The following is a 24,826-nucleotide window of genomic DNA, read 5'->3' on the forward strand; positions in this document are numbered from 1 at the left end:
TGAGCATAACATAGCTATGGTTTTAACTTGGAAGGATGGGAAGATAAAAAGTTAACAACCAATAATTTTTTACTCAACAACACTAAAGAGCTATGAAATCAAGTATAATTTTGTGGAAAGACAAACGTTTTCTATAGTCAAAATTCTTAAAAAGTTTTGACATCTGATTGCAACGAGTAAAGTGTTGGTTTATGTAGCCCATCACAGTGTACATGTGAATATACAATGGAAGGAGAAATTATTGAAAATGGAGGAAATTGGATCACCAAGAGAGGTACGCCCAACCAAAATCATCTATGATCATGGACTCTGTGAATATTTGGACGTTAAAAAAGATATTGAAGAGCCAAAGAGTGTTGATAAATCAATCATGTTCCTCAGAGGATTGGATCAGTGGTCGCACCAACTTCATAAATATTGGCAAGCATCCTTATAGTATTCCCCATTCAAAAAGAAGATTCTCTAGATTCAAGTAGGGTATGTATTAATTAGAGAAATATTGCTTAAAAGGGCCCTTGATGGTATTCTTCTGTGGTGTGTAGACGTATCTCAAGTATAGAAAATTTTAGAAGAAATGCACAATGGTTCATTCGAAGGACATTTCTCATATAAAACAACTCAATTAGAAATTATGAGAGTGTGGTATTTTTGGCCTACTATGTTCGCGAACTATTATCAATGGGCCCAAAAATGTCATAAATACCAATTCTTTATTGGCAAAAGAAGGGGCTCAACTATGCCCCTTAAGCCAATGGTAGTCAATGAGCCAATTGCTCAATGGGGTTTGAACTTTATTGGCATAATCAACCCTCCTTCAAGTGTTGGACATAAATGGATCTTGACTACAATGGATTATTTCACTTGCTAGTATGAGGTTGTCACTCTCAAGAATGCGACCAAGAATGAAACTGTCAACTTTTTAGAAGAGCCGGTAACCAAAATTGGTCCCCCAACAACCATTATACCAGATAACACAAGAGCCTTCTTAGGATCCAAAGTATTTGAATTTTCTCTAACATATGGGATCTATCTTAAAACATCATCAAATTATTATCCTCAAGGGAATGGATTAATATAATCTACTAACAAGAAGTTGATTAGACTGATAAAACAGATAGGATTAGATCATTAGAGAGAGTGGCACATGCATTTAGAAGTCTCCTTGTGGGATAATTGCATCACACCTAAACAAGTATTTAAGACTTCCCTATATGAGTTAGTTTACAGTAAATAAGTTGTCTTACCAATCTCAGTTGAAATCCCATAATTATAACTAATAAAGTCTTTGAAAATAGAAGAATACGGGCCCCTGAATGTCCATTTGTCCAGATTGTTAAACATGGAAGGAGAAAGAGAGAAGGCTTTTGATGCCCTAACAAACCATCAACAAATGGTGAGAAAATGGTTTGACTAAAGTGCATTTGATCTAGAATTTAAAGAAGGTGACCTTTTATTAAAGTATGATGAAAGAGATGGCAAGCTAGGTCAGCATGCTAAGTTTGACTCACTATGGGTGGGTCCTTTTTGAATTAGAAGACAAAAATGGTAATCCTCTTGGGACCCCCATTAACGAGATCCATCTTAAGTATTTTCATTATAAAATATGCCCCTTGGGGTTATACATAGTAAGTAGTTTTCTTAAGTTGTGTGCTACTTGGTTTTTCAATAAATACCAACAGGTACAATATATAGGTGTTTTTTGCTAGGCCAGCTAGCTAGGCCTTGTTGTCAAGATAAATAATTAGAAAGCTTTCCCAATTTGTTGCCCAAAATTGATTTTTAATGCCCTCTTGTGCCACCAAACCTTCTTAGCATTACCTTTCTTGCTCCCTTCCTTTCCATTGTGACATTTGATAGTTGTTCATATTAGTTTTTAATATGAGTGTTTTAAATAAATTAACAATTGCATGTAAAAAGTGTGTGAAATTAAAGGGAGAGTTCCTGTTAAAAGTTACAAAGTTATTTCAGGCTCCTTGAATCCTAAATGGGAAAGGTCATAAGAAATTACATTAATAAAATCCTGGTAACATTTGTAGAAGTTGATATTAACTGTGCCAAAATTGCCTGAAAACATGGAGGGAGTGGAAACAAGTCCAAGTTCAAATATTGTAGTAGTCATGCTCTCAGGAGTAAATATTTTTCATAATATTTCATATGCTTTAGCTCCTTCTCCAGGAAGTCCATTTTTTGAAGGTGTAGCACCCTAAATTGTACTCCCCTTACAATTTGGTCCATATTTGGGCCCTCATCTTAGCATTCATGTCCCAAAGCCGAACCATGACCTAATTCTACTCATACTATTCAAATATAGCCTCATTTCCACTTTACACATCACATGGCCCCTTAATTTTGGCCCTAAAATGGGTTTGTACCAGGGCATGGTGCCATGGTCCTCATTGGGACCGTGGCGTGGCGCCTTGGTACTTTCAAATAGGACCTTAATTTGGCCCCTCTCAATGGTCACAATGAGCTATCGAGATTGTGATCTCCATGTCGACCTATGTCGAAAAATTAAGGTGTTTTTCGAAAGGCAAGTATATAAGGAGGTCCATGTACCTCTCATTTGATCACCATGAAGAATCACAAAGGATAATAGGAGAATCATTTAAGGCACCCATTTCAAGCAATCTATCATTCACGCATTGAAGCATTCATCATCAAACATTTCAAGGTTGCATATTCTTCATTTATCCATTGTGAAGCAACATTACATCATTCATATGCAATCATGTGTGTTTGATTAGGTTTTTGTCATGTTCATGCCATTTCATACAACATATGTGGTTACATTCAAGAAGCAAAGCATCATTATCAGTCATTGCAGATTTCAGGTATATCTTTTCATCATTTATTTTAGTATTTGCAACATTTCATTCAAGGTTAATTCATAAACCATGGTTTGACTTAGGCAAAACCCTATTCCCAACCTATTTCTCCTTCTTTCTGTGTGTAGGAAATATGTACGAAGCTGCGATCTTTTGATCCCCCATTGGAGTGCAAAAAGCTTAGAGGACCAGAGTGATCGACGACACGGTTCCAACATTTTAGGAGCTATTTCTAGGAATAGGTCCGAATTTTATTATTTTGATCAGATCCAAGTTCGTGGCTCAATTCAATGACTATAGCTTACTGTTTACGCATTTCTACATGAATTTCCAACACTTTTACCCTAATTTCAACAATTCAACTTACTAAAGAGGGTTTATTAATGCACAAACCCCAATCCAATCATAATTCTCAATCCTAATCCTTGCTGATTTGTAACTAGATCTATTGGATTGGAACCCTCTTTTTAATGTATTGGTCTCCAAGTAAAAATTAGTGGTTTTCATATGTCTAATTGTGAAAACCCTAATTTTTCACCATTACATTTTTTGTGAAACCGACTCCTTACACCTTTAATTCTGATTTATGTTCTTAGATATGAGTTTTTCTGGAATTTAAAAATTCAAATTTACATTTACAAGTTTAATTTCTAATTGAATTTCAAAAATTTAGAGGTTAATTTCACAAAAACCCTGATTTTTAATTCTAAAATTGAGCTTGTGGATTGTTTAGTTTGGATTAATTGTTTCAGATCTGACTTAGAAACATTTCAAAATTCAAATTCAAATTCATAGATCTTATTTTAATCCAGTTACAAAAATTTAGGGGTTTCATTCACAAAAACCCTAATTTATTTTGGTTAATTTGAATTGTTGGTTGCTTCACTCTTCAAAATAATTTTTAGATCTGATTTTAAAAATTAATAATGACACTTAATAGATCTGATTTGTTTGCTATTTCAGACATGATTACCTTGATTTTCGCTTATATTTATCAAAACCATGTGTTGTATAATGGCTTCTTTCATTTCACATTGCTTCTTTTTATTCATAACACTTTATCATATTGCATTTTTAGAATTTCCAAATTTCTTCCTTTTAATCAATTTGATCTCAAAGCTTTCATTTATAGTGCATTTTGTTTTGTGATCATGTTTTTGGGAAAATGCATTGCATATGTAGATCCCAATCCTAGAGATGTTCATGAAAAACCTAATACTTCTACCTCTTCTAGAGTAGCAAATGTGAATGAAGAAAGAGCTAATACTCCTATCAATGATCTCTCTGGTGGAGAGAAAGCATTGAAGAGAAATATTGCACCATCTTCATCCCATATGCATACCCTGGCGCAAAGGGGGCAAGATCAAAATATTGGTATTTCAATCTCTCTAGATCATCCTTATTCTCCTAGAGCCTATCTTAATCATCAAAACATTTGTAGAGAAGATGGTGTTATGCATTTCATTCATGACCTATCTCCCAACATAACATTAAGTAGAGATGCCACATGGTGTAACTATGGGATTTTGTGTGAGGTCCTTTTTTTCTATGTTCCTTAAAGCTTTGTCATGTGGCCGCATGTTGTGTCTTCTATTGGAAACCAGGAAGGGGCCCATCGACTCCAAGGAGCTATTTTGACAACCACGTGGCTTCCTTGCGAAACCTTTAGGGGGCATCAAAAGAAAATCATTTGCGATATGCGCTTGGCTGCCACATGTTTGGAATGTTCGAATGTGGACATAATTTGCATCCCCTTTTTCCTAGAAGAATTTCACTTGTGATGTTGATCTAGAAAATATGGATAGTATATGGTAATGGAAGGAATCAACATCATGAACCAATGCAATGGTAAAAGGTGGTGGTATCATAAGTCTTTGGTGCACATGCAAAAAAGAATAATAAGTCGTGATCAAGTTGGAGAATAGGAAGTTACAACAATCATCATGATAACTAAGGGCATGCCAAAGGCATGCAAGGAGGTTTCATTTTGTCTTTTCTTGTTAGTTGGGTTTGAATAGTATATAGGGAAAGCTAGACCTTCTAGAGGGGATCAGATCTTGAATTTTTTTGTTGATAGTTTTATTCTAATACATGTTGAGACTTTTATTTGATTTAAGAGACAAAATAGATTGTGCAAAAAATGTGCTTTTTGTTTTTCCTTAGATATTGAATTTTATGTCAAAAGAGCTAATGAAGAATTTTTTTTGGCTCTTATACTTTCAATTTCATTGGTATGAGTAATTGAATCATGTGCTTTGTACTTTTTATTTTTTTTAATCTCTAGTTCTATTATTGTTTTATTCTTTTCCTTCATATTCTTTCACATATGTATGTATGTATGTATGTATGTATGTATATGTACACACACATGTGTATATGTATGTACATATATATATATATATGTACACACACATGTGTATATGTATGTACATATATATATACATATACACATACATACATACATACATACATACATTATATATATGTATATGTATAAGTATATGTATACAAATATATATACACATACATACATACATACATACACATACACAAACACATTTATATATGTATGCATGTACATATATACATTTATGTATATATGTATGTATATATATATGTATATATGTATGTATACATATATACATATATATATACATACACACACATACATATACATATACATATACATATACATATACATATACATATACATATACATATGTATGTATCCATACATACATGAAAGAATAAGAAGGAAAAGAATAAACAATAATAGAGTTAGAGACAAAAAACAAAAAACTCAAAATAAATAACAACTAAAGATAAAGCAAAAATAACAATAACAAAGAACAAATCAAAAGAATAAAAAACGACAAACACACACACACACAAAGAAAAAGAGAAAAACAATAATAGTAATAAAAAACAATGAATAAATATAAATAAATAACAACTAAAGATAAAACAAAAATAAATATATAAATGAACAAGTGTCATGTAGTGGCCAATACTTGCCATCATAATATTGTAATAAAAATATTTAATCTAATTTTTAATTATTATAATTTTCAATTGTAATAAAAATATTTGCTTTAGTTTTTAATTATTATAATTTTATTTTTTTAATTTTATTTTATGAAGGTCTAGGCCTGCGAGCACAACAACCCAGCAAGGGCATGAAGCCCGCGAGTTGACAGCCCAGCGAGGGCCTTCACAAAGTATTTTTTGCCATCCGATACGAGGGCACGAGCCAATATGCTGGACCTCTTCGGCTAAGAGCCAAGGATTGAGGGGTATCCATTCCACCAAATTCGCCCAGGGCACGATCCCGACCTCATCCCTTAAGATGTCAGAGCCTTGCACTCAACAAGACTTGATTCCTGGTGGGTTCATTTGGAATCATCGTTATTTTAAAATTATATTAGTGTAATTATATTTATGTAATATTAACTATCTCTTACTTTAATAAAATAATATAAATAATTATAATATAACACAAATTTTATAGTGAAAAAAAATATTTTTCTTAAGAACATAATCTTAATTTAATTTAAAAATCTATATAATTATAAATCTAGTTATTAATTTATACTATAATATTATATTATTTTAATTATATTTATGTAATATTACTTATAATTGGTCTTAATAAAATAACTATTAATAATTATAAAAGTGAAAATAAACATTTTTTGAATGACTTAATGACAAATATTTCAATTTATGATTAAAAGTAATTCAATTATTTTGTATATATTAAAATGATTAAAAAATTGGCCTATTAATGGGCTTGCTCAAGCTAATCTAGAATTCGAGAAGGTTGGGTGGTGGAGTGGTCCAAGCCGAGAGAAGGATGGTATAAAATAAACCTTGATGGGGCCTCAAAGGGTAACCCAAGACCGTCAGGAGCCAAATTTGTGGCACGAGATTGGGAGGACAATATTGTAACAATTGGAGCTTCAAAACTTGTAGAGGGAATGAACAATGAAGTTGAGGCTTAGGCGGCTATTGAAGCGTTGAAAATGGAGAAAAAAATGGGCTTCTTGGAAATACAACTTGACGAAGATTCATTGATTATTATTAAGGCAATAAAAAAGGGTTAAATACATGACTGTAATTTGAATAAATATATAAATGTTGCCAAACATAATAACTTTTAATTTGAAGTCGGGCATGTGATGAGATTAGGGAACAACGTGGCAGACAAGTTGTCAAAATGAGCAGTGACTCTTGATGATGGGCCGAAAAGTATGGTGGAAGATTTTCGTAATCTTGAGCTTTGTCTCTAAGTTGAAATAGTACGCCGCTATTTTTAGAAGCTATTAATGAAAGGGTGTGGTGGCAAGGTGATGTGACATGGTTAGCACTTGGTGCTCACAATTGAGGATGGGTGGCGCTTGCATTTTAATATGGAGGCCACCTTTTCCTTGATTACGCCAAGGCAATTATTAGCATTTATGGGCTAAGTCACTAAGAAAAGAATGAAAAATCTTTTCAAATTTAATGAACATGTTTTCACTTAGATCATGTAAATCCTTCTAGGTGAAGAGTTTTTGACAACCAAACACAGGTATAGGATGAATATAGACATTGTGTTAATGGTGGTAGCGTGGGGGTTAGAGGTTGGATGGAAAGAAGATGTTGAATGGGTGTTGAAGGGTTATGTGGAAAATGATTGGTTGTATGGTATGCGTTCGATGTTAAAAAGAGCAATTTTGGGGGTAGGGTTTATGCCTGTAGAGGTGGCTAAGGGCACAGGTAAGGAGACTCCTCAATAGTGGACGAACAAGGATGAGTGTCATGCAAAAGCATAAATCGGTTGGAATTTGTTGATTCATTAGTTGTGGGTGAAGGAACAAGAGCGAGCCAAAGGAAAGAGGAAGGCAGGGTTAGAGGAAGAACCAAAAGCAAGATTCGAGATGAAAGACCAGTTTATTAATGGGCCTTTGAAAGTTGTGAGGAGTAAATGAAGAGAAAAACATTATTTTTTGTTTAAAGATTTTTTATTTAGTTACTTGATCGATTGTTATATGTGTTAAACTGTTAAACTATATAAATGGGTGTATAGGGTAGAATACTGGTAGGTGAGGGTAGGGTTTTGGTTGATGTTTTGTTAGACTATGGACATCGTTGTGGAGCAAATTTTGACAATGTTTCTTTGTGATGTGGGATAGATGATACTACAACTTATGTACTTTGTTTTGAATATCAATAAAATACATATAATTATCGACTAAAACAAAGATTAAAAAATTTATGATTTTAAAAAAGTATTAAAAAATAGAATGCTTTCAAAAAGATATATAAAATACAATTATAAAGAATATATATAATAATTAGGCTTATTTTCTCAATAGAAATATTTGTATTTAAACATTTGTTTAATTTAATTTAAACTGAATCAAATCCCTATAATTATTTTTATTATCTATATTTTGAGAAAAAGAGAATTATTAAAATTTATCTCTTTAGAAAAATATTTAATTTACAATATTATACATATTAAAAAAGGTAAAAAATGGGTTGACCTATGTAGTACAACGGTTAAAACACTTGCTTGGTGATACCGCCACCAAGGTTCAAATCCTCGTTGGGTCACTAGGCTTGTAGGCTTGGTACAGGAATAACAATAGTGTTTCAACACCTTAAAAAGTGACCATTACAGATTAAAAATAAAATGAAAAAGGAAAAAAAACTATTTAAAATAGACATTTCTTTTTTTAAAAATACAAAAAAAAAAAAATAAAACCTAATTTTTTTATCATTCCTAAAAATTTGCTCCTATAACGCCAATTTTTTTAAACCAATCATAGTGTAGATAAATAATTTCTACAATATCTTAAATTTGAAAATATAAATCTTAATTTTACAAAAATCAAGTTTATTTTGAAAGCAAAAATAATAATCTTTTGATTAGTGCAAACTAATTGATTGATTGTTAGTGAATGCAATAGTATTGTCTAAGACAAGTACTAATAAGAGAAGACCAGAAAAAAAAAGAAACAAAAAAGAAAAAGAAAAAGGAAAGAATAAGAAACAAGATAAAAAAGAATAAAGGATGAAAAATTTAAAAAATAGAAATGGAAACAAAAAAGGAAAATGAAAAGAGCCAAGGAGAAAAAATAAGAAAAAGAGAAAGAAATAAGAAGAGAACAATCAAAAAATAAGAAAAGGAGAAAAAAGGAAAAATAAATGGAGGAAAATAAGAAAAGGCAAAAAATAGAAGGCAAAGGAAAATAGAGAGGCACGATTAAGAAATAAGCAACGAGTAGATAAAAAAGAGCCACACAAGAAGGGAAGAGGGGGAAGACAACAACTATAGACAAAGAGAGGCAAACACATGAAGGATGCGAGAAAAGATCCACAGGGAGAGAGACATCAAGAATGACGATGATGGCAAGTGCAAAGGTTTGAGAGGAAAGGTTGCCAAGCAACACTAAGACTCCACCCCTTGTCTTGATTAAGGTTGGAGGCATGGTTATTGATTTCAATGGCTTCTTTAAGCTTGCGCTTAAAAAAGTTTTCTTCCTTAAACAAGATTTGGGTGCTTGGTGGAGGAGGCATGAATAGCTAAAACAAATTTGGAAATACGCTCATGCCTAATGTCGACACTGTGCTCTTTGATTCTAGTGATGAAAGAGCGACCCATTTCACCAATGTAAGGTGTGCCACGCGAACAAACTATGTTGTAGATCCTAGAGTTAAGAAGGATGTCTCTAGAGTCTTTGAGAGTAGGCATTCGGTCCTTCAAGGTAGAAACGAGCTTGAAGGCACATCAAAGACCTTTTTTTAAAAGGATCTTGGAGATTTTGTGGGAAATGTCTTCAATATAAGGGAGAGAGACATAGGGGGGAAGGAGATTGGGCATAATTGAACTTGGAAATGGTTCGAGACTTAGCTTGAGAACAAACTCTAAAAAATTGTTTGCCTTTAAATCTTAACAAAAACCCTTTATATCATGTCTTTATATTATATAAAGCTGAATATGAAAAAAAAAAAATTCAAATTTTACTATTACAACTCTATTATGCTTGTTAAATGATTAAAAAAAATAAAATAAAATAAATTCTAAGTTCAAACCACAATCCAAAAAATCTAGGTTCAAACGAGAATCCAAAGTCCTTTTGCCCATGAGTTTGACCTTTCAACTAAACTACGAAAAATTATATAGTTTTTCCTCATAGAGTATTGTGCTTTGGTGGACTTTAATAAAGTCAAAATAAAAAAAATCATTTCATGTTCTCAAAGACCTTTTAATAAAGTAACTTCGCTTTAAAGCAAAGAAATATTTTACTTAACAAAATTAAAATTTACAATTGTAAAATATATCATCACATTATCATCATCTACATAGGAGCATATAGTCATCATTATAGCATATGGTCATACTGAGAACTGCCCGCAATGCGCCGGGCAGCGGGCAGATGCGATGGACGAGCACCTCCACCACCGACTCTATCCCGAAGGCCTTGTCTTTCCCAAAACTTTTGCCGACTTTAAAAAATAACTCTTGTTCAAGGGGTTAACCTCTTCGCAACTTTCACCTATTTCCGCCCCCCTTTCCTCGGATCGGGAGGGTTGTGATCTGAATGCATGTAGTCTTCGTTCTGATCTGGAATTTACAGGTTGCGGAGGGCCTAAAAAGTCTGGATTTTTTTTGGTTTTGTTTTTTGATTTCGTGCAGCGAGGGTTTTGTCTAATTTCTTTGCAAAAATGGAAAGGATAAACTTGTTATCCGCATCTTTTCTTTCAGAAAGGATGGAGTAGCTTGCGAGGGAAATTTATTCGAGGCGGATCGCCCGTCTCTACAAGTTCTTGTTTCCCAGCAGCTGATTTGCATAGAGCCGCCGGATTTGATCTGTTTGGCGCAAGTGTTAGAAGGTACGTGTGATCTGTGTATAGATTTTGTTATGAGGGGTTTTTATTTATTTTTTATGGTTAAATGCTAGCAAAGAAGGCCGTGGTAGACGTTTTAGTTGGAAATACGCCTCTATTTCTCGATTTTGTATCAGGTAGAATGATTTTCTTGTAAAGGTTTTTCTCAATTTAGGTCTTTTTACCATGTATTATTGCAAAACGCTTAACTTGTACCGTTCTAAGTTTATTTATGCAATTTTTGCTATAAGCGATTCAACGGGAATTAAGCTTTTTTTGCTGTTTTTTTTAAGATAGTACGAATTTTTTTTGTGATAGATTGTTAGTACAATTTTGTTTTGATTGGATTTGACACAAACTGAACCTCCTCCTTCTATTGCTGAAAATGAGTAAATGCGACGCATTTTCACTGTATCCGTTCCGGTAACGCATATCACTTTGTCTGGAATCAAAGAGTTTCTAGATCTTTAGCGATATGTTTTTTGCAAATTAGCTTCAGTTTCATCGTTGTAGGTTTGACATCTTCTTAATATTTATAAATTCAACGCGATTTAGAATATGTGGTTTTAAGAACACTGGCAGTTCATGGTTGTAGTCCTCTCAAGAAAGTTTTCATGTAAAGATTCTTCCCTTTAATAGAAAGCCTTAAAAAAATTAAGCGTCATTTTCAAGCTCAGTTCTGTCATAGAATTTTCTTGTAAAGGTTCCTTTCAATTCAGGGATTTTACTCAATATTATCGAATAAACCCCAAAGTTTAATGGTTATTGGTTTGCTAATGCAAAATGTTAATATATATTTTAAACAATTGAACCTTTAAAAGTCTGCCTTAGATATTACTGTTGAAGTTCAAGTGCCACAAGTGCCTTTTCCAGGTTCTAATGTTAGTAAGGTTTGTATCATTATTGTTGACTCTGTGCTTAGTTTCATAGGTACAGGCCTGATAACAGGTTTTTGTACAGATGAATACACTGCATGATTAAAAACAGGGCTATAAATTATAATTATGGAACTTAAATTTCTCGGACTTATGTCTAGTAATGGACACAATTTAAGCTGTTTATCTTTTATTACGCTAAGTTGTTGTAAGAATGACCTTTCTTAAATGCACATGAATTGCTTTTTATAGAACTGGAAAGACAAATATCTTGTGTGGATCAATAGAATTTAATCATTTACTGTTTATTGTTGAGAATATGCATAGATTTCATAGTTGTAGGTCTTGTTACACAATTTTCTAGGATTCGCTTTACACAATTTGAACATTTGACTATTTTATAATTGAAATTACAGTTAAGTTTCACGAAATTTGTGGTTGTTGTTAATTGTTATGGTAACACAAATTTCTGGACATATTAAAAGCGAGCTTAAATTTTATGGCTGTACTTGTGGGTCCAGTATTACAGATTGTTGAATGCATTCCATGCAATTTGATTTTGTTCTCCATATTATTAAAAATCCTAACGTTTCACAGCTGTAGGTTAGGAATCATAAGCTTCATTTATAGATTTCACACAGCTTGGATTTTGGACTGTTTATTTTTGAAAACATGCTTACATTTTACCTTTTTAGCTCTTTAATCTTTATTATAAATATATTAAAAACCAGGATGCCCCCAAGATGTAGGGATTTGGGGAAATGACCTTTGCTATTCTACTATGTCACCACATAGCTGGGGACTTTTCTGGGACATCTTCCTCAAAAGGGGATGTTTTCAGGACGCCCCCTGTTTTGGAGATTGCAAGGAGATTTTAAGAGAACCCTCATGGGACTTGGTCATGTCTTCTATACACTTTGGAAACACCTAGGTGTCTCCTTGCATCATTCAACTCAAAAGCTTATGGTTTGTGGACTCCACCCACACCCTAATCAGGCACAATTTTTTTATTTGAAGAATGAAGATTTGGCTAGAAATAGTAAGAACTTGATGTTGCAGAAAACAGTGATAAAATTGTGACAATGGCTTGCTTGATGAAGATTTGTGTGGTTTCGAAGGCCTCAATATTTTGTGTATGTATGCATATACGTGTGTGACTTTCAATTAAGTTGAGATAATCACATAACATGCATAGAATTTACATAACACCTATAAATTACTACTCAATAGTTGATGTGAATTTGTCAAACGTGAACACCATGATATTTACTAAATCTTCAATGTTTACAATTACTTGTATGTCTGAACCTAAGTGATCTAAGATGGTAAAGTATAACAGTATTATATCTACATAGAATCTGTGGGAATGCCTACAATCCTGACCAGTTATACTCTTCATCTTATTTCAACTTACACATAGAAATGCTTTAAAGATACAACAATACCCCATTCATGCTCAGTGAATTTTCCAAAAAAAGCCCACCAAGAATTGTGTGCATTTCGTCTCCGTGGTTGCCTAATAATCTACTAAAGCTATGCTGCTTTATCTAATACTGCAACATCAACCTTTTACATTACAGGCATGGCCTGACTAAAGCCCAAGCAGGTATTAGTGATCCATTAAAACATTTTTAGAATACACCCCCACTACCCTCAGGAAAATTGATATGGGTATATTCATCTCCAATCCGGCCCACGTATCACTCTCTGAATCATACATCTCCTTCACCATTTTGTTTCTCTCCACTGATAGTTATATTTAGTCCTAGGCTAAGGTGCAAGATCATGTGGGAGGCATTAAAGCCAAACTGATGAAATTATCTGTCTAGAGCATGAAAGGTAGGAATTCAAGATGGAACAGCGGTTGGTTGATGATGACCTTTGAAAATAGTCCGCAGGAGAAGAAATTTACTTCAGTCACAAAAAAAAAAAGAGAAAAGACTCAGGTAGCCTGTGGAACTGTACAGACTGCAGATTCGTCCTGGAATCACCTGGGTATGTCTGGCTGATGTATCTGGGTGGTTCCAGATCAGCCAGACATACTCGGATGATTCTGGGACAAATCCGTGGTATGCTGTGCATTTCCACAGGGTACCTATGCCATATAAATTTTCCTTTATATGTTATGTTTGTTTCTTTTCTAAGTTATCTAATTGGCCTGGAAAGTGACTGGGTATGGGCTCCTGTAGAATCACATAGCATACTGGGGATTGTAATTCTGATTGTTTGGTTACATCCAGCGTTCACTTTGATTCCACAAGGTACCCATACTTGTACCCAAAATGTATTGTCCCCATATCTGGGCATTTTCCAAGCTAACATGCATCAAGACAAAAACTCTGAATTGTTAAATGTTGCCAATTTCGGTGTTTAGATTTTGTCTTGAGCCTAGACTCTCAAATTCTAAAGGAGACTCAAATTGTCAGTCAAGTACAACTTACAACTTCAAATACAAAAAACAGTGTTGTATAGGGACACCCCCCATCCCACAAAATCATGCAGTTTCGGGGATGGGGATGCCCCTGGGATGCTGGGGAAATTTCATCCTGCTGCCCCCCATTGCCACCAGCAGAGGACATCTCCTGGACACTACACCTGTTTGGTATGGCTTGGGGTGTCTTGATGTTCCTGAAATATTCAGCTTGTAAAAACTCTTAAATTGTAAAAACCCCTAAATTTGTTTTTGAAATTGATATTAAATTATAAGGGCTGTATTGCTTCCAGACAGAGCTCTGGCATGGTCTATTTACCATGTATTGATGTGTAGATTGGCTTCAGAAATAATATCCATGATAATGTCGGTGGTTTACAGGCTGGACTGTAAGCACTGTCTTCCTGTAGTGTTTGATGACTTTCGGTGCTGTTGAGTGGCTCTGGTGGCTGGCAGCAATGACATTTTGTGATTTCTGGTTATCATTGTATGCTGACTTCTCACAGTGCTACTTTTTTGGTGGAGAAATTACATGCAAATGGGATGCAGAGATAGATGTTGGAGTTTGACCCAAATCTGTCACAGCAATGGATGTACATGCCCTATTTATGATTAGGATTTTTCATTTTACTTTATAATTTATAATTATATTAGTTATAAATTATAATTTTATTATTAATTTATTATTTAATATATTTATAAAATAATCATTGATAACATTTAATATTTAACATTTATTAATAATTTAATAATAATTATTAATCTATTATTTGATAAATTATATATATATATTTATTTGTCAAATAATAGGTTATATTTATTTATTTTGATAGGTAAATGATGGTCATGGGGATTGCACCCTTTATATTATAAAAGTTAACCAAAAGTCCACACATCCATTCTAAGTGGGGGATAACAGACAAAAACCCTTATTATAATATTTACCTTCTATTGACCCATTGTCAACCTATATAATATAACATTAGAAAATATAGACCAGTGATAGCAAATTGAGACACGACTAAAGCAGTGTATTATATTCCCCTTCATTATCAGAGTTATCTGAAATGAGAGTGTTGAGCTAGGAGATAATTTTTATGAAGATCATTTTCATTGCTTGTTTGAGAATTTTCGAGACACGCGATTCATTCTTCTCCTTTGGCTTTGAGCCTTGTTTGTGGGAGATCAGTGATGACAAATGGCCTCCAGTGCTTGTTTACTGCTCTTTTGTTTACCGATAGAGTTCTGTCCAAAGACAACATTACCAAACTGTATGTTGCGACAAGAATAACATTGTCTAAACGTTCAAGAAATTGGGTCTTAACTAGATTATCCACCATCTTATTAATCAACTCTTTTGCCTCTTCTAGTTCCAACAAAATAGCCTCAAACTTTGAGGAGATATCCATATTAACCCTATAGTGGTGGTTGGACACCATGAATTTGCCACTGAAATTTTTTCCAAGAAAGCCATTTGTTGTTAGTTGCAAAATAGCTGTACAGGTGTATCTATGGCGCTTCTTGACGATACCGAGGGTTGGGCAACTCTAAAGGAAGAGTTGGATGGTCCAATAATAGTTGTAGGCATGTTACGTAGAGAATCTGAACTTATCAGAAACGAGTCAGTGTTCCCATCCCAATGTTGTTGTTCAACGAAGGGGAAGACTCAACCTGTAACCGAAAGCAGGGCCTTCTTTCTAGATTCTCGTTTCTGCTCCTGTTCACGGGAAAGTGGAGATTAGATTGATTCTATACGTAACATGAAGGGTGGGTTGACGTTCCGGATATAGAGGTTGGGTTTGGGTCCCTCTATATTAGTTCTTGCCCAACTTGCAATTCGAGAGTTGTTCGGTTGGAAGTTGGGTTGGGGCCCCTCTTTACCCCTTTTGATTTAACTTAAGGATAACCTTATCACACTCTGTGATAATTTATTAATTTGTGTTGTCCTATGACTTTGGTCAAAATTGGAGATATTCCTTGACTTGACACAGTCTAAATTGTGCAATTTTTTGAAATGTTAAATTGCCAGCTCCAAAATCTACTTGGCAATATTGGTAATGATTATCCTTCATTTATGCTTGATCGGTCTTGATTTTGTTTTAGTCATTAGCTCTCCCAAATATTGATGAGCTCTTTATTTTATGTTTTAGATTCGGCCAAGGATCAACCTTGGAGTTAATAATTCTTTCTTCATTCATGTCTATTGCAGAGTTAGCTTTATCTTTCTATAGACATGTTTGATAGTGTAATTCTGCAATGAGTCTAAGATAGGCTAGACATTTTGAAGAATGCTATTGATTTTCTAGTTAGGCTATTTTTTTCTATTTGATTAAATTGACAATTGCCATTGATTCTCCCTCAACTTCAACTTTGTTGCATTTATATGTTACATATTGGCAGGCCAAGGATGAGGGCTTGGGCTTTAGATTCATTAGCGGTCTCTTCTTTGAGTCTCTTTGATGCTGCTCCAATCATATTACCTTTCTTGTCTCTTATCGTACATGCTGCTCCTAATACTCTCAAAATTTACTCCTAAGCTTTATTGACATTCATCTTTAACCATCCATGAGAAGGGGGACTCTTTTGTAATCCATCTAAGTTTTTGAGAGTTAGCTTGTCCATCCCCATTCTAATAGGGGGATAATAATTGTTCATTATTCATAAATATTAAATGTTATATAATTATTATATTATAAAATATTACAAATCAAATCATTTAATATATTATAAATATAACTACATATATTATTTAGTTATATTTAAAAATAATTCTATATTGTAGATTATAATTTATTATTACTAATTTAATTATATGAAAATATTTATTATTATTATTATTATTTTTATTATAATATATTATGTGCACCTCCCCTCACCCTTTCCTCCCCCCACCATACCCAAATTTTGTTCTTTACCTAGTTGTTTGTTTTGAAATTCTATGGAACTATGATACAAAACAAAACTGGGAAACAAGGCTCCTATGCTACAAAATGCAAATCCCATTGCCCTTGTTCTCCTCCCCTTGATTGTAGTCATGATCATCAAATGTCTCATTCAAGATGGTGAAGTCCTTGTTGATGTGAATGTGGTACTTTATTTAACGACTTAAACTTAAGGACCTATTCACACCTTAGTCTTAATCTTGATTAGGTCGTTTTTTGCTTTTTGTCTCAATTCATAGAATAAAGACACTTGGCACAATCCTGTTAACCTTATTAAGGCTTTTTCCTTTCTAATAAAGCAAGGTTATTTTCTTTCATTGTATCATTATGTAATTACTTTTCTCTGAGGCAGCATAGAGCAATTTTCTTTGCAGCTCTCAATCGTGGAAGGTTTTTGACTTTTGCTGGTAGATTGCTGTACTTGGGGTTTCATCAATTCTCCAATAGTCATCATCAAATGATTGCTCTTCAATAAAGGTCAATTTTTTTGGTAATGTTCAACACTGCTTGATATTATCAAGACACAAAGGCTGTGACCCATGGATATTTGCAAGAAATTCAAATTGGTTGAGCTTGAAGTACTACAATTATAAAGTAAACACTAAATTAAAAGTTTAGTGGATGTTTAACTTCAAACTTTTTGATTTGTAGTCTTGAGTTTTCTTAAGCCAGAGCTGAAGGTTGTGGTGAACAAACACCAAATTGTTCATGACCTGTTGGCTCAGGTGTTTGCATTTCTTGGATTTTATGCGTTTGAACACACTCCCAAGAATGCTTACAAGTGGAAGAAATGTAGGGTTTGGCTTAGAATATGCATTGCCATCTATTGAAGCAATTTAGTTTCACTGCCAAAATAGTCTAACCGTTGCCTTGACATTTGATTGGTTCACCTGATAGGCAGATTGATTATTTCACCTATGCTCTTAACGTTTTTGATTCGGGATTGGAAAACTGTAAAAAAAGAATGACATGATAAAAATTGATTATTTACAAGTGTTTAGAGGTGATATTTTGAAAAATAGCTAAAGACTGTAGGTTTTTCAACACAGAGACCAGTTTCTGGAAAGACCTGGCCCAGCAGTTCGCAATGGCATGGTTTAGGAGCAGGGCCACAGTTAACTGCCGTATTTTCAAATTTCCTGGTTTCTTCTTCCATGTGGTTTGAAATATTAAAACACAAATTTCTTGTATGGATTCCATGTGGTTTGAAATTTTTACTTTTAATAATTGAAAAAAGTGCTTACATTTTATCTGTCTATGTCGGGTACTTTTTTTATTTTTTAAGGTTGTAGGTATGTTCATGGCAAATCAATTAAATTGCACGTTACCTATGATTTTTATTCAAATAGACAGAAATACTATTAAATTCTATGCATGAGAAGTGTAGGCCTGGTAACACATTTTTTTGGGCATACATTTATGTTTTTTTAATTTTTTCTATATTTGTTATTGAGAAGACTCTTAAATTTCAGGGTTATTTTCCTGGGAAAGCAATTTAATTTAAACAGACTCCAGTAAATTTAAGCTTTCTACTTCTTCCTATTATATAAAGGTTTATAGGCCTGGGGAAACAAATTTCGTGTATAGATTCCACACAATTTTGAATCTGTACCCTTTTATTCAATGTAGTCTAAGGTGTCAGTATTTGAGGTATTTTACAATGAGTTTCTTTTATAGAACTATGGAGTTTAAGCTGTTACATTTCATTGATAGCAGGCTACTGGTGGATCTGAAGATAGTACAAATTTCTAGGGTACTGTAATTCGTCACCATTGGAAGTTTGCCTCTGCAAAAGTCCACGTGGCATTTCAAGGTATCAGGGATTTTCGACAGCAGCAGAATCAAAATAATTTAAGGCTTGGATGCTTAGATAGGTTTGCCAACTTTCTTGCACAAGCCAGCCTGCAATATTGCAATTTAGTTAAAGAAAGAAAGAGTTTTGAAGAAATGGCTCAAGAGAGCAGGAAAAGAGATCACGATGAGACTGGCTGTCAGCCTCCTGGAGGTCCTATTCTTTGTGCAAACAACTGCGGCTTCTTTGGAAGTGCAGCAACCATGAATCTTTGTTCCAAATGTTACAGAGACACAGTACTGAAGCAGGCCAAGGCCAAGACTGCTTCTACATCCCTCTGCATTGAAAATAACAACAATATTAATATTGTCAAGCCAGCTGAGGTTTCTCAACCTACAGTGGAATCAAGCCAGGAAGAGTTGTCTCAAGGCCTGGTTGGATCTTCTTCTGTTGGAGCAGATCAAGAAGAAGGGCAAGAAAAGGCAAAGAATGGGCCAAATCGTTGCAATTCGTGCAGAAAACGGGTTGGATTGACAGGCTTCAATTGTCGCTGTGGAAACACTTTCTGTTCTTTACATCGCTATTCAGACAAGCACAACTGCCCCTTTGATTACAGGGCTGCAGGTCGGGCTGCCATTGAGAAGGCAAATCCTGTTGTCAAGGCAGAGAAAGTAGACAAGATCTAGGTATATATTTCTTACAATCTGGTTGAATCCAGAAGGTAAGCATGGCCTTTAGAATTATCGGGTCTGTGTTATGGTGTGTGATGATGATTAAAGAGTGCGCATCTTTGATTAAAGAGTGAGAAAGAATGATAGATTTAGCTGCCTTGGAGCCATAAAGTATCTAATTTTAGTGGGTGACAGACTGGATGTAACTCAAGGATGACTACCTCTACTCCTAATTGCTTTGCACTGGGTTTTGTATGGCTATATTTATGGATAATTTGTTCTGAAAAAGACCCCATGGCACTTTTCTGACTAGGGCAGTATTTTTCTTTTCGTTTGTAATATGTCTATATACTTTCCAGAATGTGAAGTATTATTAGTAGTTGATGATATCCAGATTCATGACATTTTCCTGAATGCTTATGGTTTGATTTTGAACTTTTATGTATGATTACGTTTATGTGCAATAATAGCTTGGTTTGTGAATGCCTTGTTTCTATTAAAAACATTTGGCCTGGAAAGTAGCAATTGACCCCTCAAGAATGAGTGCACTTCAGATCTTTGTATTTGTCTTGTTTCACTTTTATTATGATGAAAGGATCCGGATGAAATATTATTGCTCTTAAAAACATCAATGCATCTAAAATGATTGGACTCATGGAAGAATTGTATCGCTGATTTTTTATGGATTGTTATATGGAACATGTTTAACGAGAGGCTTGATCCTCATTTAGTTGGATTTTAACTGGACGTTTCACTGGAAGGCATGGTTCTCTTTGGGGTTCTGCTGCAAATAGATGGGCTTATGTTATATTGACTTCAGTAGATAGAATTGACACTGGACAGGTGAGCCTTCTCTTTTAAAAGTAGTTAAACCACATAATTCCATTGAATCATAGAAACTTATTCTGGTTCTAGTGTTCCCGTCTTAGAGGCCTCTGTAAACTGCAATCTATTGGAATCTGGAAAATTGTCAGGGAGTTTATTGTGATTTAGTTCCTCAGGACTTCCCAAAAGCTTTCTCTTTTGAACTTAGTTTTCAAAATTGTTCTCGTTTCTTGATACTATTTTGTAAAATTTATCTGAAGTGTTTTTCTTGGAGACTTGAGAAGTTGCAGGAAGGTCCAGATGAACTGGAAATCATTTGGGTTTGTTTCTATCCATTAAGTTTCGAAGGTCTTTTTGAAATATTTTGCTTTGGTGGAAGTTGACCTTCCAAGTTATTCCTTATGTTCTTAATACTCCTTTCGAGGGCTTGTGACTTTTCTCAATACTGCTTTGTAGTGTTTTTTGAAGGTTCCGCTTTCCGTCCCCCCATATCTTCTCTTTTCCATAATAAATGTGTCCAGACATACCTTCTTCATATACTTTTGTTAATGTATTTTTATCTAATTCGACAATAATAACATATTAAAATATTCAGTATGGGACAAACAGATGCAAATAGAAGATTGTCATCAAACAAGCAAAGAAAGCTCAGAGTGGGGAAAAGGTTACATGAAGATGTTTTCATTGACCCAAACTGCCTTTCTGCTCATTGTGGGGAGTTTGATTTGATTAGTGTCTCAATTCTTTCAGTTTCTCTATTTTTCTGTTATCTTTTCCTGAATTGGGGTTATTTGAAATGTGGTTTTCAGCTGCTAGCATTAAACTCTGGTTTTGTCACTGGGTGACCGGCAGGTGGACCGTGCTATTAATAGTTTTGGATCCCGCTTATAATTTATTTTTATGGTTAATTGTTCTGTTGGATTATTTTTGCAAATATTATTGTAACCCTGATTTTATCTTTTATCGAAACAAATAACTACTGGTTCATGCTGCATTGTGTGATTGCTTTGACATGTCTCTGAGCTCCACTTTTGGGTATCTTGATTTTGTTTTTTCCCACAAAGAAAAATGTTAAAAATGTAGCACCACAATAGACGTTAGAGCACCTGTTATGGTGTCGATTTACTATTTCATGGCATTAATCTTAGTTATTCTTAAAGCTCTTTCTGGTTTTCAATCCATGAATAGCCGATTTGTTTTATTTGCTATATTTTAAGCTGCTTTTAGAATGACTTTTTTTAGTTGAGAACGAAGTCCACCTCACACTGAGATTCTGGAAACCAAAGCATTACAGTGACCTCTTCCACATTCTAAAAAGTGACCTCTTCCACATTCTAAAACTAAAATAGGTAAAAATCTTTTCGGTACGTATGTTTGAAGAAAAATTAAAATTCATGCGGATATCATTTACTTCGTATAAGTGAAAAAATAGAGCTTTGAAACTGATAAATTTGTCCTAAATTTTATTAGAATGCTCAGGCATTAAGGTGAGCCACTCTCAATTGGTGAAGACAACTAGTCTTTAGGGCTAGCCACTGCAACATTCTAAATATCTGATTCTCCAATTCTTAGTATGAATTTCATGTATTTGTAGTCACTGAATGACAACTGTAATTTATAAAAATGCATAGTTAAGAGGTATGATTCCATTTGAGGTTTACATATTTAGTTTACTAAAATTGATAAAAATTGAAACTATCCGAGCACTAAGTGGGCCGCTAAACAACCATTGTTTAGGATGAAGTATTGCTATATCTTGAATATTTGAATTTTCAATTATTTGAAAAGATTTAACCTTATGTGAAGAAAAATTCTGCTAGCATAGTCGTTGCAATTCTACAAATGTCTCAAACTTATCTAAAGCATCCAATATATGGATTAAGGTTAAACTAAAATCATATTTGGTTTTCAAAACCATGGGCCAAAACAAAACTAAAATCATATTTGGTTTTCAAAACCATGGGCCAAAACAAGGGATCCAATTTGATTATCCAAATGGATCCCTTCAAACTTCTAGTTCTCTTCATGATGAGTGGATTGCCCTTTCCATGTGTTTCCATGTCTATAATATTAGATAAATATGAACATTTCAATTTACAAGGTGTTCCTTGGCTTGTATGTGTTGTAATAGTTTTAAAGGGTTTGGAATGCCCATCACTATAACCCTTTTCTCTACCATGTTATAGACAAAATGGTTTTGCATATCAATATGCTTAGTCAACATTTAGAAAGTAGAGTTTTTAGTTAAGTTGATGGCATTTTGATTGTCATAGTTAGTACACATTACATCTCGACTCAACACAATATTCAAATACAACTTGTAAAGCCAAACAACATACTTATAGACATTAGTAACTAATATAGACTATTTATAAATGAAAGAACACCCACAACTTCTCTCTTGCTCATTCAAGTGATCACAACATGTTAAACACTTAATTAGTGCCAGACCACACACTATTTATGTCTCCTACTTAATTTACTTCCACAAACATTTGCATATGCATTAGTGTTGCAAGTCTAAGCTCAAGTATTGTTGCAAGTCCATCGTAAGCCAATAAAAAATTGCTACAAATTGATTGAAGAATTGTTACAAGTACGATGCAAGCACTTTAAAATAGCTACTCAATAAAAAATATAATACTTTCAAGTGCCACAAATATCCAAATACTCTCTTCATTGGAGTTTGATGTTTTTTTTTTTTTTTTGACTGAATTAGATATATAACTACTTAATACCCCCACTATCATACGTCAAACTACCAACTACACTTGAGTAAGAGGCACAACTCAAGTCCTAGATCTTATTAGGGGTTGAAAGTGTAGAAAATAATACTAATCTTAACATAAGAATGCTTGCATAGTAAAATATAAATACCTAGCATAAGATTTAACATATGGAATCCTTAAAAAAAACCTTACAAACAATAGTACCAATCTTTATGAATTCGTAATAGAAGATTGCAATCTATTGAGATAATCTTTTTGTGCTATTAGACAGACCATTTCTATTTCTAGGAGCTATTTTCACTTCAAGTACTTGTCTTCTAAAAACCATATACATCTTATCCCAATAACTTTATATATAGCCAAAAGAGTAACAACAAAATTTATTATGAGAATCTAAGTTTTCTAATTGATGAATGTGACTTGAAATTTTCAAAGATGGGTGTGCAAGTTTGACTCTTTGTAGACAATTGATACAACCTTACAAAGAAACCTAAATACTCTCCAAATCCAAACACTTAAAATGACTTTATTTTCACATGAACCCATATTAATATATTTATATTCTTTTCCAATCTCAAACATAACAACTACCAAGGAAATTATTGCACTACTTAAAGTGTGGCAATTTGATTGTAGCCACACATTTTTATAGTCTCACATTTTGATTGTAGCTATTTTATATAAGGTACAAATACAATTCACATTGATAAGATTGGTGTATACATAATATTATATAATTTTGTTTCATACAATACATCTATATCAGAAAAGTCTCTTGTTTTTTTTGAATGTGCATTTACATATTAATCTAAAGTTTGTTATGGATGTTCTACAAATTTTGTAGGTTGTCACTTTAATTTATAGATTTGTCTTCTAATCCTCTACGATAATTAGTACTAGAGTTTATATTCTTACATTTGTATTCCTATTCAAACATGTTCAAAGCATCAATAGAGGGATTGCATCCCTAGTTCAACATTTGAACAATGTTTTTGATTAAAAAAACAACGTTAACAAGGGCGCTAACCCTTAACAAAAGGCAACATCAAGAGAGGTGATTTTGGAAGAGAACCATAACCCAAAGGTGGAGAGGAACAAACATATGAACGTAACCAACCAGGGAACAAACCCCACTCAAGGCGGGGATAGGCCACCCAAACCTCCACAAGGGGGGTATGGGGCAGGGGAGAACATTTCCCCTTGCGCCTACGAGCGACCACAAACCAGGCAATGCTAAGATCTATCGGAAGGGCCCCTGCAGGGCCAACAACACCGGAGACAACAGAAGGCTGGAAGAGGGCCATAGGGGGTTGCAGAACATCAACAACAACAGGTTGAGACAAAACAACAGCAGCAGGAGCAGATCCAGCAGCAGGGGAGGGCTGCAGGATAGGAGAAGCGGAAGTGGGGGCCTTCGGAGATGAGGCCACAAGAATATCAATAGGAGCAACATGAGCCATGGGGGGGACGACATCATCTCCATGGGAGGAGCCAACAGATGCAGAATCTGTAGCATGAACAGTTAAGTGGTCAGTTGTAGCATTCTTCCACCAAGTAGAAACCCCTTTGTGTTGTGGAGTAGAGCAACCCAAAGCAAGATGGCCAGTAGAGAAGCATCTTCTGCAACAAAAGGGGAGGCCTTCAAAATCCAGCAGTTATGACCAAGGCCTATCCCCCACCATAAGAACCGCATCACCCGGGAGAGGACCAAATATGTCGATATCAACAAGAATGCGGGCAAAGGTAGTGTGTTCCATTGAGGACGTATCATCATCGACCTTCAGGAAATGACCAATAGAGTTACCGATCACCTCATAGCAAGAGTTCTCCCAGAAATGAAGAGGGAGATTGATGAGTCGAA

At 34.2% G+C, this 24,826-nt stretch overlaps 1 protein-coding gene across 2 annotated transcripts; it reads left to right on the forward strand.

The window, feature by feature from the left end:
- Positions 1-10,209: 10,209 nt before the first annotated feature.
- On the forward strand, positions 10,210-19,798 carry LOC131033456 (zinc finger A20 and AN1 domain-containing stress-associated protein 8). Of its 2 annotated transcripts, none has more exons than XM_057964689.2 (3): positions 10,210-10,450; positions 10,579-10,706; positions 18,665-19,798. In XM_057964689.2, the coding sequence occupies exon 3, from the start codon at positions 18,896-18,898 to the stop codon at positions 19,424-19,426; it is 531 nt and encodes a 176-aa protein (XP_057820672.1). In that variant the 5' UTR covers positions 10,210-10,450; positions 10,579-10,706; positions 18,665-18,895; the 3' UTR covers positions 19,427-19,798. The 2 variants fall into 2 exon arrangements, with proteins under 2 accessions (XP_057820672.1, XP_057820673.1); XM_057964690.2 differs by having other exon boundaries at positions 10,233-10,469.
- The last annotated feature ends 5,028 nt before the right edge of the window (positions 19,799-24,826 follow it).

This window comes from Cryptomeria japonica, chromosome 4 (genome assembly GCF_030272615.1).
Source record: "Cryptomeria japonica chromosome 4, Sugi_1.0, whole genome shotgun sequence".
Lineage (NCBI taxonomy): Eukaryota > Viridiplantae > Streptophyta > Pinopsida > Cupressales > Cupressaceae > Cryptomeria > Cryptomeria japonica.

Excerpts from the sequence above, each read along its gene's own strand:
- LOC131033456 (XM_057964689.2), top strand. The coding sequence starts at position 18,896 with ATGGCTCAAGAGAGCAGGAAAAGAGATCACGATGAGACTGGCTGTCAG.